This window comes from Etheostoma spectabile, chromosome 8 (genome assembly GCF_008692095.1).
Source record: "Etheostoma spectabile isolate EspeVRDwgs_2016 chromosome 8, UIUC_Espe_1.0, whole genome shotgun sequence".
In the NCBI taxonomy this organism is placed as follows: Eukaryota; Metazoa; Chordata; class Actinopteri; order Perciformes; family Percidae; genus Etheostoma; species Etheostoma spectabile.
In genome coordinates, this window is record NC_045740.1 from 18,504,711 (window position 1) to 18,521,069 (window position 16,359).

A 16,359-nucleotide genomic window follows, 5' to 3' on the forward strand; every position below is an offset into this window, starting at 1 on the left:
CACTGCTCTTCTTTAAAACACTGCTCTTCCTCAAAACACAGCTCTTCCTCAAAACACAGCTCTTCCTCAAAATCAACTCACTTTTGCCTTTTGGACATTTTAGAAATCTGGTTTTAAACCTCCAAACCTTTTTTTTTACTTGTAATAGCTTTTAGATAGTTGGGCTTTCTTTTACATCTTAATTATTTTTTTCCAATGCAGAACGTTTTAGTAGTTTTCTATTGTTATGGTGGTGTCGCTTCTTTTGTGTTGTCTTTTTTTTTTTGTATTTTACTCATTGTAAATGAGTGCCCGTCCCTCAATGATCTCTCGAGTATAAACAAAGGTTCTATGAGTTTCTAAGTTGGATAAGAAGGAGACTTCAGCAGGAAGGCTAATTTGGTTTGTTGTTCAAAGGCTGCGGCTTAAATTTAAAAAATCGAAATGTGTTGCGGATACATTTTCTGTTGATTGTTAAGTCATCTCTGATCTAAATGGAATTTAAGGGAATTTAAGAGAAGTAGTCTTATGTGTCTGCAGTGTCGTCTGTGTTTAGAGCTGCTTACTTTCCCTCGGCGAGATTTGACTAAATTTGACATTTAACGGCCGACCTTTGACCTTTCTATATGATGCTGAGTGGTGATTTCGAGTGTTTCCTGCTGCTCTTCCAACTCCATATATCACCGAGGAGGAAACCGGCCATGTGGCATTTCCTCTTTCCTCCTCCCCAGCGGACTTGGTCACTTTCTGCTGCAGAGGGAGAAACTCCGGCAAAGGATTAAACAGAGTGTGACTTCTGCAGAAACCTCAAAACCACAACCCAGAACGGGCTGAGACGCCGAGGACAGCAGCTGGACCCGTTTCCTGTTCTGCAGAAGGGAAGGTTAATAAAGGAAATGTCAGCTTTGAAATGAGACAAGCACTGTAGTCCAGAGCTGATGATCAGCTTGGATTTTAAGGGCGTTCAAATCCATATTGGCGGAGAGTTTAGGACTTTTAATACGTGACGGTGATCCTTTTTGGGCTAAACATTGGAGTCTTTTTAACTGATCATGTGTTTTACTTCTGAAGACAAGACTGAAGTCAAACCAAAATCATTTTTTAGAATCTGTACAGCATGCAACACACCCCAAAAAACCGAGGAAATGAAAGAAACCTTGAGATTAACAGACGAGGGAAATCTCTAAGACGTATCTAAGAAGTGACGTTGTCTGCAGTCCAGGCCGGACATATCAGCACACATTTAAATTTGAACGATCGTTTGTAACTTTGTAAGCAGTGCAGTTCGCTTTGGTCCAGACTGAAATATCTCAACAACTATTGGATATATTGACATGTAATTTTATTCATGGTAAATCCCTTTGGTGCGCCCCTGACTATTCATCTAGGATCACCTCATCAATTCTTTTTATGCAACGACCTAATTGCCTCCTAAGTATCGAGTATCGGAAAAATGCCTCTTTGTTAAATACCCAATTTCAATCCCTAAGGAGTAAATCTCACCAGCGTCAGTGAGCCAATCAGCACGCTTCTACCAAGATCTAATGTTTAGTTTTGGCTCTCCAACATTACACTTCATCAAAGCAGACAGGAAAATCATTATATTAAAAATAAAAACGATTTTTACTGTAATGTTTTTTTGTTTTATAAAATTGGTATAAAGTCTTGTTTAGAAATCGTGATCAAAGTCACGGTATCTGTATTGATGCTGATAGCCAGGCTCTCATTGGCTAAGCTGTTAGCCAATCAGAGTCAAGCAGCTTAGCTTGTTGAATATCAATGAGAACTGGCACACATGGAGTTTTCCTGCTACTTTCTATACCACGCTAGAATGTCTTGAAACAGGGTAACCAAGGCACAACAAATGTTAGAGACCATGATAGAACTTCAGACATTACCACAAAGTTATAAACTACATGCGGCAAAGCACCTTTTTTTTATTTTTATACATAAAGGTTTTTACTTTTCAGTGAAATATCTCAACATCTACCAGAGGGATTGGCACAAAATTCAGTGTTCGACGTTAATGGCTCCTACATGATGTCTCCTAAATGACTCGCCATGTTTCTTCCCCCTCACTGCTCCGATGCTCCCAGGGCCGGGTGGTGCCGAGTGGAGGGAGGTCGGCTGACCTGCTGCTGAACCAGATTCTTATCTCTGTTTCATCAGTAAAAATGCTCAGCAGTGTGCTAGCACTTTAAAGGCGGAGGCCCCAAGTGTTTTCCACCGGTTCTGAATTTCTATGTGCGTTTTGAAAAGCCTGCTGTGATGATGCACACCTTCAGGGAGTCTCTCCTTGAAGACATTCAGGGTGTTGCACTCAGTTTTATCACATGAAAAAATGAAGTGGTTGTGTAGAATATTAAAAACGGCTTAGTTCAAACCCTGTTTTTTTTGTCTGCTTTGTACACCTAGTCAGTTACTTTCAGAAAGTTACAAAAGGTATTGTGGGGGGGGGACTCTGTTCCAGACTCTGTTTCAGACTCTGTTTGACCATCTGACAAGCTTTTTTAGGTCGCAGCAAACTTTGGCCTTAAAAGTCAGGATAGTACAGCCTCTACTGCTTTGAATTTCACCATCTTTTAAAAAAATCTCTATCACAGGCCCCGTCCAACGTAATAGAAGTGATGTACTTAATCAATGATCTTATTTATTTTTATTTTTTGTGGGGGGCATTTTTCGGCCTTTATTGACAGGACAGCAGAGAGAGAGAGAGAGAGAGAGAGAGAGAGAGAAAAGGGTCGCAGGTCAGAGTCAAACCTGGGCCTACTAAACCTCTATAGATGGGCGCCCAGTCTACCAACTGAGCACTATGGGCGCCTGATCAGTTTTTATCCTCCTTTTTAATTAAAGTGCAAAGCCAAGACACACATCACAAATGAATGCACATGCATAACATCAACCTAGTTGACCCCTTACTTTATTTACTTGTATTCTGCACATTTGACAATCCATTGTGTAGATATTTGCATGTTTGAACTGATAGCAAAAGGTCTCTGTCTTTGTTTCTCACCTGGTGAAGCGGATGTGTGCTGTGCGTAGTCCTTCTCCCCGTTTTGAAATGTTTTGCATCATGTAGATTTCCTCTTCCTCGTTGGCTGCTCCGTGACACATGCAGCCGGGAGACTTTTCACTGAGCAGTCTGACTTTCTGTAGGAATTTATACACCTGACGTGTGTTTTTAGAATATTAAATGTTACTTTTTTGTGATTAACAATTGTTTTATTTTTTACAAAAAAAAACTCCTTCCGTCATCAACACCCAAATAAACCAACATCGAGAAAAGATGTCACAGTAACTGTTTTATTTTTTGCATAAAACTCGTGCAGCCGATGGCACTCCCGGCCCTGTGCTTTGTCCCCTGTGCGTTCAGACGCTGTGCTCGGCGGTGGTCCAGGTGTACGGCGCGGACCGCAGCTGCTGCTGGGTGAAGAGGTGCTGCGGCGTGGCCTGCCTCGTCAAAGACAACCCGCAGAGATCCTACTTCATCAGAGTGTTCGACATCAAGGTGAGCGAGGCCGCGCTGTGGAGGAAACCCCTGTAGCGCCGTAGCTAAAGCCAACAGCGGTAGTCGAATCAAGCATCTTCTCAACCTCTTGGATGTTAATGAACGTCCGTTACCTTCAAGCCGTTGATCAATGAGTTGCTACAAAGCTCCACACTACTCTCTCTGTGTTTCTCAGTATGAATATTTCCAGAGGATTGAGGTGTCCGGCCACTTACCCGTGCAGAAACTAGAGTGAAGATAATTACCTCTTCTGAGGAGTCCATGTTTTTTTTTTTTTTTTTTTTAAATCCTCCGTATCCTCCTTGGCTACTATTAACTGTGTGGGTGGGGGGGGAGAGAGAGAGAGAGAGAGCGTGGGAGCGTGGTCACAGATGGCTTTTATCATGTGGATGTGCCGACAGTTTTATTATTTAGAATTCCTAATTGATTGCGGCGACAGAAACGCCGCTCCATAGCTTCAAGGGAATAGTTTGAGAGTTAGATGATTTTTTTTTTTTTTTTTTTTCATTATATTTTTTTTTTTTATTTATTTCACCTTTTTATTTTTACAGGCAAGTCATTAAGAACAGGTTCTTATTTACCATGGCGGCCTGACAAGTGGCATAGCCACTTAGGGAAAGCGAAGGAGGGCTAGTTAATAAATACATTAGAAATACATACAGTTTAGAAATTTCATAAAATACAATTTGAAATGCTACACAGAAAACAATAAGTGCACAGATATTGTATCTCGTAGAAACGCGTATCTTGTTAATTTAATCCATACAAAAAGTGAAGTGTAAAATATATTGCAAATGTACAGTTATGAAACTGGTAGAAAGACCATCAGCGAATTTCCCAAAACTGGGAAAATATACTCAACATTTCATTAGAATAAACTTCAAGTGTCTCAATATTACTTCAAGAACTTATGCTTAGGAAACACCCTGACACATTCTTCCCTCTTCACTCCCGTCGGTATTTAGGAAATAAATATTGTGCTTTTAAAAACGATGTGGAATTTATTGTGAAGCCCTCATGGATCAAAGTCAATTTCCAGCCGCTGATGTGTGTTTATCCATATTGATATCATAGTTTGTGGACAAAACCTGCAGAGACTGAAAACATGCTGCATATTTAATAGGTTTGTTGTTGCATGAGTCTACAGGTGGTTTAAAATGCAGCGGACATCACAGATTATCTGAAAACCTCCTTGGTGGTGCATTCTAGCACGCTTGACGTTTTAATAATTGAGTCTTCTACCAAAACGATCTCTATTAATGAGCTCTGTTGTCAGAAAATCAAATAAAGAAAAGGCCAACAATTTGCTTGTTTCTCTTAAACCTCAAAATATCTCAACATTTATTTGTCTTAACCCTTGTGTGGTATTCGGGTCAAATTGACCCATTTCAAATTTTTACAAGAAGAAAAATGGTACAAGTTACATTTTTTTTTTTACCTTATTTTCTGTGATAAACATGTTTTCCTGACTCAACTCAGAAAATTGTTCGTGATATGACTCTTTTTTTTTTTCCCAAGATTAGAATGATCACATAGTGGATTTTTAACATGAATTATAACCTTAAAACAAAAACAAATCCCACTTCCATTTTTAATTGTGTGCTAGTAGAGACTGATGCATTCCCTTAACATATACAGTATGTTATCTCAATTGTTTGAAATTGAGATAATGACAATATTTGTTAATAGATTATGAAGTAAAATTGTATTTCAGAATTGATTTTAAAACCCCCAAATAAGTCACGAGGCATACGAGAGGGTCCCGAAAGTGAAGACAGTACGAGTGTTAATAGAAATTAACTGAGCAGTTGTAACCATCTGGAAGGAAATGTAAAAACTCCTGGTTTGCTTTTTTTTGTTTAACAATTTTTATTGATTCTCCATAAACAATGTAACATTTTCTACAGCACATAATGGACCAAGTATGTACAAACAATATATGGCTGTGTTATGCAGAAATTAACCAATATGAAAGGTACCCCACACCTCAACCCCCCCACCCACCCATCCCAGATTGTCCCTTTAGGTCCAGATCTTCACAAGAATAATTGTCCATTAGAGTAATAGTCCAACGGGGGATTGGAGATGGAGCATATGCAACTCAGTGTCTAAATAAATGGACACCAGTACAGAAAAGAATGGGTAGAGGACATTAAAAGGGGAAAAAAGTGACAATAATAGTAAAAGTAAGATATCTCAGTAAATGAGACAAATGAAATGAAATAAAAGGAGAAAAAATAAATAAATAAATAATAATTGTAATTAAATAAAAATAAAAAAGGGGGGGGGGGGGGGGGCTGCCGCTTCACTCTCATAATAACACCTTAGTCATCCATAATTAATGGTGTTTGTTAATGGCTCTCATAGTACTCCAAAAAGGGGCCCAGACCCCCCTGAATGTTTGCAGGGAGCCTTTAAGGGTGTATCTGATCTTTTCGAGCTTTAGGAAATACATAACATCTCTAATCCACCTTGTGAAGCTGCTGGTTTGCTTTTTAAATGAATAGCAAGACTTAAATGTGTCTCTGATGTGTGTACAGTGGATGGATACCTACCGTGTCACGTGTGGTCCTTCTGAACATGAAGCAGAATCTCCTCTGACCTTTCTCTCTGTTTTTTTTTTTTTTTTTTTTTTTTTTTTTTTTTTGCAGGAAGGGAAGACCATGTTTGAACAGGAGCTTTACCACAACTTCTCCATCAGCAGCTCCAGATCCTACTTCATCTCATTTACAGGCGATGTAAGTGTGCAGCTCAAAACCGCAGCTAGTCTCGCCCTACTCTGTTTAATAAGGTGTGATAACCACCGAAGGTAAATATCAGGGTCTGCTCACACCGAGTCTTTACACCCAGACAGAAATGTGATGCAGCCACAGGCCTTCAGGACGTGTCTGCTCTTTAAGGTGCTGCTGTTTCTGAGCAGAGGGCTTTTGAAGGCTTTTTATCCAAGTAAAATAAATTTAAAATTAAGTTGTGGGCTTAATCAGACCATTACAGATGTAGTTTTTTTTTTTTTTCACTCTTCTGAATCTGAATTTTTTGTGTGTGTGTTATCGACACGAACAGCAAAATGATCGTCTTAAACTGGCACTCGTATTACAGTGTATTGTGTATGTAATGTATTGTGTAGACCTTTGGAAACACCAACACTGACCGCCAATGTTTCGCAGCCCGATCGGGTCATGGCGTCTCGTTCTCAGAGGATAAGCTACTGACGTTACCATGGCAACTACAAGGCCACAGGCGGCGTATACACCGCTGCCTCCTGTTTACCCCGGTGTACGAGAATGGTGACGAGATGTGTGGTTTAGGCGTGTTAGTTTTAACTGCGATTAGGTCGACTACTGGAGCTAAAGACACAGCAGGGAGTTCGCTTTTGGCTCCAAACTCGGCTTAAAAACCAAAAACGTAGCGATGTAAAAGTAGCCCGTAAGAGACAATGACGCATCTCGTCTCACAAGTGGGATCCTAAGGGCCAGAAGGCGGACTCAAACCAACCCGGAAGCAAGGAGCGGGATGAGCGGGACTAGAGTCTCTGGGGGGGCAGTAGCTCAGTTTGTAGGGAGTTGGGCTGGGAACCGGAGGGTCGCTGGTTTGAGTCCCTGTACGGACCATTGTATGGTGGTGGACTGGTATTTGGAGAGGTGCCAGTTCACCTCCTGGGCACTGGAGCACACAAGGTGCTCTTGAGCAAGGCACTGAACTCCCAACTGCTCGAGATGCCTTTCCATGGGCAGCCCCCCCCCCCCACACTATTACACCTCTCCATTTTGTGTGTGTGTGTGTGTGTGTGTGTGTGTGTGTGTGTGTGTGTGTGTGTGTGTGTGTGTGTGTGTGTGTGTGTGTGTGTGTGCGCGTGTGTGTGTGTGGTCCAGGCCTGTGTGTAAAAACACCAGAGTGTAAAGTGTAGTTTACCCCTTGTGGGACCAATAAAGTATAATAAAATAAATAATTTTGACGAATTTTTGTTGACCTGAAAGGAAGACAGATTCAGAAGAAACTAGTTTTTTTTGGGTGACAATACAGATTAGCGCCGCCTGCTGTCATGGAGACGTATTACGTCTGGTTGTTTCGAGGCTTTTTTTGACCAACTCAGCGAGACTGATCAGTCCAACGGCCTTTTCTGCCGAGGGTTGGCCGTCTGGTCGGTGTGTCGGGGTCTTAAGTCTATGTGTAAGTCTTAAAGAGAAGCCAGAATGGTTGTAATTCATGACGAGACCAGAAGTAAATAGATTCACCTGTAAGTGACTCAGCAGTGTAAATAAATCTAGACAGGGCCTGATGAAAACTAACAAAATGATCTTGATGTTATGATCAGTGATCGGTGTTTTTATTGTACCAGTTTTCTAAAAAATAAAATTCCAAAGTTAACAATGCTTCAGTTCTGATCCACACATCCTTCCAGTAGGCAGCTTGTCATTATAATCACCTGTGATTCTTCTTCCTCCTCTTCTTCTTCCCCTCAGACCTGTCAGGTCGGTCTGAACTTCGCCAGTGAAGAGGAGGCCAAACGATTCCGAGCCGCCATCAACGACCTGCTCAACCGACGACAACGCAAAACCGGTACGTTTTACTGCTCCGCTTTCTCTTCTCTCTCTGCTTCCTTTCACACCTGAAGAACACTCACCGCCTCGTCTGCTAACAAGACCTCGTCCTCAGTCCCAAACTCCGCCTCGCTCACGTCCGGCTGCATGAAATCGAGTCATCCCAGGGACTAAACTGGGGGAGAGTTCATTTCTGCATCTGCGGCTCAAGCCCCGTAAACAAGGAGGATCGCGGTTTTGCTGCCACTTTGATATTTGAATGGCCTTTTTGGAATTAAATGTGTGGCGGTAGAAAGGACGTCTTGTCTGCAGATTGTTAATAAATTAAGCAGAAGTGATTAACATTGTGCGGGATTCTTTGGTCTCTTCCAGGGGTTTAAAATGTATTCGTAGAATTCCAAAAACTGAATTTTAATTATTTTATTGTATGTCTACTGCAAGTCACATGATGGATACATAATCTATTGATGAATCCAAGAGGAAATTGAAGGTCCCAGTAGCTTACAGACATCACACACAACATACACATACATCATAACAGAATGATTAAAAACAATGATATGAAAGGACATATACAGACATGTGGAAAGTAACTACATTTACATACTATGAATAATTTTTTCGAATCAAATCGGACTCGAACTGTGAAAGTTTCTGAATCGTACATCCCTAGTCTCTTCTCAGTCAGGAATTCTTCATCCTGAACACCAATTTATTTGGGAGTTCCTTTTTGATCGAAGCCTTCAATTCAGTTGAGGTTGTAGAAAATGCAAATCACCAAAACAAACCATTTCAGCTAAAGGTGCTCTCAAAAAAGTGTATGAATGTTGTTGTTTGTTTAAGTTTGTGAACTGCACTGCCTTGTGGTCCAGCAGAGGATGTTCTTGAAGTCAGCTTGATTATTCAACCCATCAGTAAACCAAAGCACTAAATGCAGGAACTGCATAATCATGACAACAAAGAATCTGAGAAGCAGAGTGTGGATTTAAAAATGCTACTTTAGGTTTATTTTCATTGTCTGGAGACAATAGGGAACATAATCATAATCTGGAGATTTTCTAGAAACTTGAAAACATTCACTTATCAGAAGCTGGAGTCATTTGACCTGTTTTTTTTTTTTTTTAATTAAAAATGACTTAAACCCATTATCAAAACAGTTGACGATTCATTTTATTCATCTTTGCAGCTCCAAACATTACCATTAGAGTTAAGACTGTTTTGCAGACTTAGTGAAAAGCAGCGGCTGCTCCCAAGTTCGGAAGAGGACGCACCGAAAAAACAAAATCAACTGCACGACCTTGTCAGACTAGGCTGCCTGCCTTTTTGCCACATTCATCCTCCGCACTCTTCCAATTAAAAGGCCATCACCAATAAAACCACAACATAGACAGACAGACAGACAGACAGACAGACAAAGATATTTGTTGCGTTGCCAATGGTTCAGGAGAAGGTTTTCAGGATAATGATAGAACTGGAGCCAAGATATTAAATTCCAAGTTGCCATGTGGGCTGAGCTCAAATTAATGTGAAGGTTATAAGTCCTAACGCCCAGAATGTGACATCTGTAAAGGTGTTTACCAGACGAGGATACGAGTTAAGGTTTGGTTTGGGACGGTTTTCTTCTTTCCCCTGCTGCTCTGAGCTCATTGGGTTCCTCTTCTCCCTGTAGTGAAGCTGTCTTGTTAACGTCTCTGGAGTGCAGCTCCTCTCTGCATGCCGGCCTTTTTTTTTGAAGTGCATCACTCAAACTGTGATCAGTCCGAAGCGAAGCCTCACAGAGCTGGGACACAAAAGACACAAGCGGACTTTCAAAGCTTTGGCTTCTCCTCTTCTGCTCCTTTTCAAAGACTTCCTGAACTCTTTTTCTGACTGTTTTGCCCGAGGTGTCGAAGACGCCACGCAGCATGTTTTCTCTGACGGCGTTGACACCTGCGGGCTTTAAAACCGTCGTCTTCTGTCGCTGCTTTAAAACTCCTAAATATCTTCCATTTTGTGTTGATTTTGTTCTGAAACTTTAATTTTGTAAATTTTGTCTTTTGCAGAGAAGAGAGGTGACCCTAAAAATGGTACGTTGAACTCCTAATATTGATAATTGAGATTATATTTCCTCTACTCTGGGGCCCTCCAGTGTGCTTGGTCACTCAGATCTGGATTTGTTTAAGTGAGATCAGCAGATCTGGGGTCTGTTTGGACAATTGTTGTCCCGCATGGTGTTCAGTGACTAAAACAAGCACATGGCTAAAACCTAGTTCAGGTTAGAAAACGTTACCAGAGATACCAACAGTATAATAAATAAATTATCCCAAAAGAGGAAGAATTAAAGGATTTCAACCTTCATTAAGTGGATCCCCTTTACAGTTTTGTATGATTGGATAATGTTGTTGGAATTGGGATGTTGAATACCTTTTCCATTCCAGAAGAGACTCAGTGAGACTCCATCACTATTGAAGCCCATCACTATTGAAGCCCATCATTATTGAAGCCCGTCTGTGCAATGTGGCTCTAAATATTGAGTTGCTGCGTGTTGCATCGGGCCCTCTGCAGTCTACTCAGTGGTTAGATTGAAGAGCAAGCGTTATCTTGAGTGGCAGCGCCTGGGGGAATTTAAACTGCATTATTGTGCGCTTTACACTAAAACAGGAAGCTGTTTCTATTTAAATCTGCACATATTTTGATGCTAAGCCTCCAATTTATTTTAGCGATGACTGCTTTTTTCTTCTCTTCTCATTCAACTGTTGCTCAGAGGGATCTTTGTCCCTTTCAGTTGTCAGTCTGGTTGAACCTTTGTACAGCGTTTTTGTTCTCAATGTACAAAATAAGTAAGATCTATTTATGAAAAGGACTTTCAACAACCTAAAAGTATCCAAGACCACTCATACACACTGCAAAGGGTAGTCTTCTTAGGTAGAACTGGACAGTATCGATCTTATATCGATATCGCGACATGAGACTAGATATCGTCTTAGATTTTGGATATTATCATGTTGTAATATGGCAAAAGTGTCTTTTGCATTACAGTAAAGTTGTCATTTTCTGAACTTACCAGACTGTTGTAACGGTTCTATTATTTTCCTTTACCCACTTAGTCATTATAGCCACATTACTAATGTTTATGTATCATAAATCTCATTGTGTAAATATTTTGTGAAAGCACAATAACACTACAATATTGTTGCGGTATCAATATCGAGGTATTTGTACACAAATATTGTGATATTTGATTTTTCTCCATATCGCCCAGCCCTGCGCTCAGCTTTCTGCCTGTAATCAAGCTTTTGTGGCATGAGATACAGACTTCTTTCAACGGTAGTGTACGTATCCAAATACAGACTGTGGTTGTACGAAGCAGCTTGTTTGAGCATCGATGCTCATCTAGTGTCTCCTACAGAAATAGATGTTATTTGCGTGACCGGATGATAAATGCCAGGAGACTGTAGGGTTGCGTTGTGGTGTTTCCTGACACGTTAGCGGTGTTGTTACACAGACGGCGTGACTCACACACTGCCACAGAGTGGAGGCTGCCGCAGGTTAATCTTGTCAGCAGGAAGGCCATCTGTGCCAAATGTAGACCACATGGTCTTTGTTGTTGTTCCCTTTAAACCCTGTTGTGATGCACACTAGGCCTAATCTATAATCCCCACAGTCACTGCTGCTCAACATTTGTTTTGGTCCTTTTTATAGTTTCTCAATTTATGTTTTTAGTAGAAGAAGTGTGCCTGAATTGGCATGAACACGTTAACGACATCACTGTAACTGTGCCAGGATTATATCAACAGTACTGACACATTGCTGTTGTGTTTTTGCAAAGTCTTCTGACAAAAATCAGAAAGATAAAAGGTCTCCAACATGTGGTGCGCAGGGGAACATTGGTATGTCGAGAGCTGGATACAGCACCGCCACTCTTTCTGCCAATTTACCCAGATGGTCAGTCGGGGTACTGCAACAACAAAGCATTTTCCCTATCAAGCCCCATAATGGAGACTTCTGCTTCCTTTGACAGGACACCTACAATTGCAAATGGCATCAATTATAACTACGAATTTTTAAACCCTTACCATTTTATAATATACGGTCTAACCCTTTTAAGTCAACGGTGTCGCCCACGACAGGAGGATACACGCTTTATAGGTCTTATTTAATATCTCCAGATCAATACAGTGTAGAGACTTAGTTTTGAGAAATGCGTCGTTTCAACAAGGTGCTCTGACAATTGTAGGCCATCCAGAAGCTTTTTTAATCCATCATGGAATAACATTGTCGTTGTAACTTGAATAAATTATTGGGAATCCAAAAATCATGTTCCCTTTGCTTTGCGACCTGTGGACCCCTTGTCTCGCCGCAGCTACAGCTACGGCGAGAGTAATTTGGTAAGTAATTTGGGGCATTGAGTTTGATTAGCCTATAGAGAGTGTGTTTGTTTGTTTGTTTGTTGGGATGCGGGGCAGATAAAGAGATGCCAGAATGAAGCCCAAGCCTATAGTTCGAAATGACACATTGATTTGATTTATGAGTTTGGTCCATGTCCCAGCCACTAACATGGAGGCTGGGGGGTTTACGACCTTATCTGCAGCCAGACACAAGGGGGCGATCCAGTTTTGGCTTCAGTTACAGTCTATGCATCGACTCCTGATCTGGAGGCTGGAGATTGTTAAAATACACACCAGTACCTTGTGGGTGTTGAATGGACTGAAGGCCAGAACGGAGAGCGAAGAGATGTTTTCAGATTTTACCCGGCTTAATGTGGACGTTGCCTAAAGTAAAGGGAGATGACAGGTGGTCCAAACTTTGGGAATGTTACAGCTTCTGACTGCATTGTGGTAAAAGTAGATGTTGGTACTTCAGGCTGAAAAGAAAGCATGACAAGCTGACAGCTCGTGAGCGGCAGGTAAAATTGCAAATGCTATTTCACCGCTTTTGTTCATGATGGTGTTCAGGTGCAGGGAAACAGAGTTGTGAGTAATGGGCCCAGTGCATCAGAGCTTTAATTTAGCTCTGCTCCTCTGCAGCTGTCTACATGTCGTCCCAACAGGCTGTTTACTTTCATTAAGGCTGCTGACTGTTGGCAAACATTTTTGGCTGACTGTTGGCCGCAAAGAGCAGGATCAACATATAATGAACAAATCAGTCGTCTCTTCAATTAACTCCATGGATTTGTGACTGAGATCGTTGTTTCATTGAAGTTTCTCTCCAGTGGCATTCTGACATTTCAGCTGTGAAACATGAGACTAACAGAGGGACGTTGTTGCTCTGGGAGATGAATGTGTGTCTCGCATGTTTGCCTCCCCACTCCTCCTCACGTGTATTGTTCTTGTCTCCATTGTAAGAACAGCTATAAAATGCTAATGTTGGCAGTTCAGGAATAACACACACTATGTTGGGAATGTTGAAGGCTCGCCTCGGTCTCTCGGTGCCTGATGGGAACTCATAAGCTGAAGCTCTTTAACATATGCTGGTTATCACGAGCTGAGTCCAGTGGGCTTCGGTTCAGACCTTTTATTATCCATCGAGGGGAATTGACTTGAGTGGATGATCTTTGCTGCTTTCCGCCAATTAGAAATTGAAGTTGTTGGTGGTCAGATTTGTTTTTGGAAAGAACCCCGAGAGTCCAGGCAGCGAGTCCAGCAGCTTTCCTTGGCAAACCGATCAGGAGAATAGCATTTTGTGAAAGGATTATTTACTAATGTGACACGATACATAAGAATTGACATGCTTTTCATTGAAGATCTCAAATGTTAAATGTTGTATGCAGTCGTACAGCAACTTCGTGTGAATGAAATTCAGTCTCAAGAAATTAGATTTTTACTTCAGTTTTATCACATTGGCATCAAAGCTTTGTACCAAATGATTTGTCATTACTTGAAATACAGAAGACTTTCTGTCAGTACTGTAAAACTCCTCTTTAGTACCCAGGTCTACACAGGACCACCCCTTGAAGCTCTGCTTGGGAGTGGGGAAACAGCCGCCCTGTCCGTCCTGGTCCTCAGGGGACGGCAGATTTGAGGCGCGCCTGTTGCTCCTGGTCATAAACATCCAACATTCATGTGTAGCCCCGGGATTTGGACTGGGATTAGCAGTGGATTAGTGGTTTACGTCCGATGCTGCTGCTGTTTATGGAGATTACGAGGAATTCGAGGACTGAACGGTTTGGACGGACATGAGGAGACGGGCTGCCGCTTGGCCTTTTAATATTAGAGAAGATGGATCATAAAAGCTCAGTAAGAGAGTTTACAACCTTTGCTATGTTGATCTCTCAGGTACCAGAGATTACGAAAGGCAAATTGAGACAGTATGTCAGAGTCGGGGGGGGTGGGGGTGTCAGGTCAGTTAAAGCTGCCAGCATCCCCATATGATGCAGTCTTCATTACAGCTACCATATCTGGGTATCCACAGGTCTTAATTCCTTATAAAAATGGTGAAAAATGTGGGTCAGTGTTTCCCAAAGCCCAAGAGGACGTCCTCAAAAGTCTTGTTTTGGCCACAACTCAACAATATTCAGTTTACTGTCACAGAGGAGAGAAAAAAACTAGAAAATATTCACGTTTAAGAAGTAGGAATCAGAGATTGTTTTCCCCTTTCCTGCCATGACAATAACTTTAGGTCGTCCTTCATCACATTTAGTAATAAAATGTTTTCAGGAGATTGTGACGTATTCTCTATTCATAATAAACTTCAAGAACGACAGGTCGTGGCTTGTACGTGCCGTGAGGCTGTTCAATCCTTTAATACAGGGACCTTCAACAGGGGGTCTGGGACCCCTAGGGGGTCCGCAGAGTCACTGCAGGTGAGCCTCCAAATTATTGTTAATTTTTTGAAAGTTTCTTCAAAGATTCAAATGTCTTAACATGAATTCAACATATCATTAGCAAATACAAATCCCCACTAATGTTAGGCTCACTGTCCAGTAGGTTGGGTAGTCATTCAAAAGACACGGTTAATCCTAAGAGTTCACTGTGCCACATGTATGTGCACTAAAAAGATATGTATAAAGGCTTTGGGCTGCCCTACATGTTATGTAGGCCCAGGTAATTTGTATATAGTAGGGGTCCCTGCTCCCTGTCTCTTTTAGTTGAGGGGTCCTTTCCTTAATAAACATTGAAGACCCTTGCTTTAGTGAGAAGTTTGTCAGTGCTGCTGTCAGACTTGGAGCCAGCACCATTATAAAGCAATTTGTGTGGTCCTCTGATGGCTCTTACTGTTTTATTGTATTTTAGTATTTAGTATTTTTATCTATTTTTTTTAACTTTTTAAACCAGATGCTCTTATTTAGTTTTTACCATATTTTACATTAATTGTTTTGTATGTTTGAGTTTTCTGTGCAGCACTTTGGTAACTTTGTGTTTGTAAAATGTGCTATACAAATAAAGTGGATTGGATTGGATTGGATTTAAAACATTTCACTTGTGTGTGTCTGGGGGGGGGGGGAGTGCACCAGTTTTAGCTGTGACCTGTCAGGGGACTGCAGATGAAAAGTGTCTTTAAGCTGACTCTCACAAATGAATAGATAAAGTGTGAAAAAACATTACATTCTGTTATATTAGGCATTTTCTGTTTTAACTTGTTGAACTATGCAGAAAGCCCAAATACCCTGGTGCAAGAGGGAGGATTATGGGATTGTTAAAATCTGGGGTTCAAGGGTTCATCCTCTGAGGAGCAGCAATGGGATCAGTACAATCTTCTGATTTACATTTTAATATTTGTGGTGACCAAGTGGCCCTTCTGTTCTTCTGTTAAACATTTCTCCATCTCCCGCCCTCCCTGTGTGCAGGTCCAGCTCTGCACATCGCCACCGTGGACATCAAGAACCCGGAGATCAACAACGTCAGATTCCACAACTCCCACAGCCACCAGCAGCCATACCTCCTCAACAACATGCTGAGCCACAGCGGCTTGAACAGGAAGGACAAGAAGACCAAAGGCAAGAAGAAGAAGCTGACCAAGGCTGACATCGGCACGCCCAGCAACTTCCAGTGAGTCACTTTAAATGTGTAGTTTAAGATTTTCTGTTTATTAGAACGATCTAAAATACAGCAGGAAAATCTGATGAATCTGATCCAGCCGTAAACATGTTGTGTTAAGGTCTGAGAACATTCAATGACCACACTGTCTCTCTGACTGATGTCACTCTCCCTGACGGGAGTGTGTTTGTGTGTGTGGGCTCACTATTTAGCATGTGCACATGGCCGCCCGCGTGCTGTATTTCTGTATATTAATGTGTGTGTGATCTCACCACATATCTGTCCCGTCTTCTTCAGGCACATCGGTCACGTGGGCTGGGATCCAAACACAGGTTTTGATGTGAGTACCCCCTTCACACACACACACACACACACA

At 41.5% G+C, this 16,359-nt stretch overlaps 1 protein-coding gene across 2 annotated transcripts in view; it reads left to right on the plus strand.

The window, feature by feature from the left end:
• wasla (WASP like actin nucleation promoting factor a) overlaps nt 1-16,359 on the plus strand; it is a gene marked incomplete at its 5' end in the record, with an annotated part of 33,613 nt that overhangs the window by 6,225 nt on the left and 11,029 nt on the right. Inside the window, 6 exon segments of one of the 2 annotated variants that reach the window (XM_032522949.1) lie at nt 3,353-3,487; nt 6,139-6,225; nt 7,951-8,047; nt 10,071-10,094; nt 15,794-15,995; nt 16,281-16,323. In XM_032522949.1, the coding sequence (XP_032378840.1) occupies nt 3,353-3,487; nt 6,139-6,225; nt 7,951-8,047; nt 10,071-10,094; nt 15,794-15,995; nt 16,281-16,323 (588 nt within the window). 2 annotated transcript variants of the gene reach the window in all.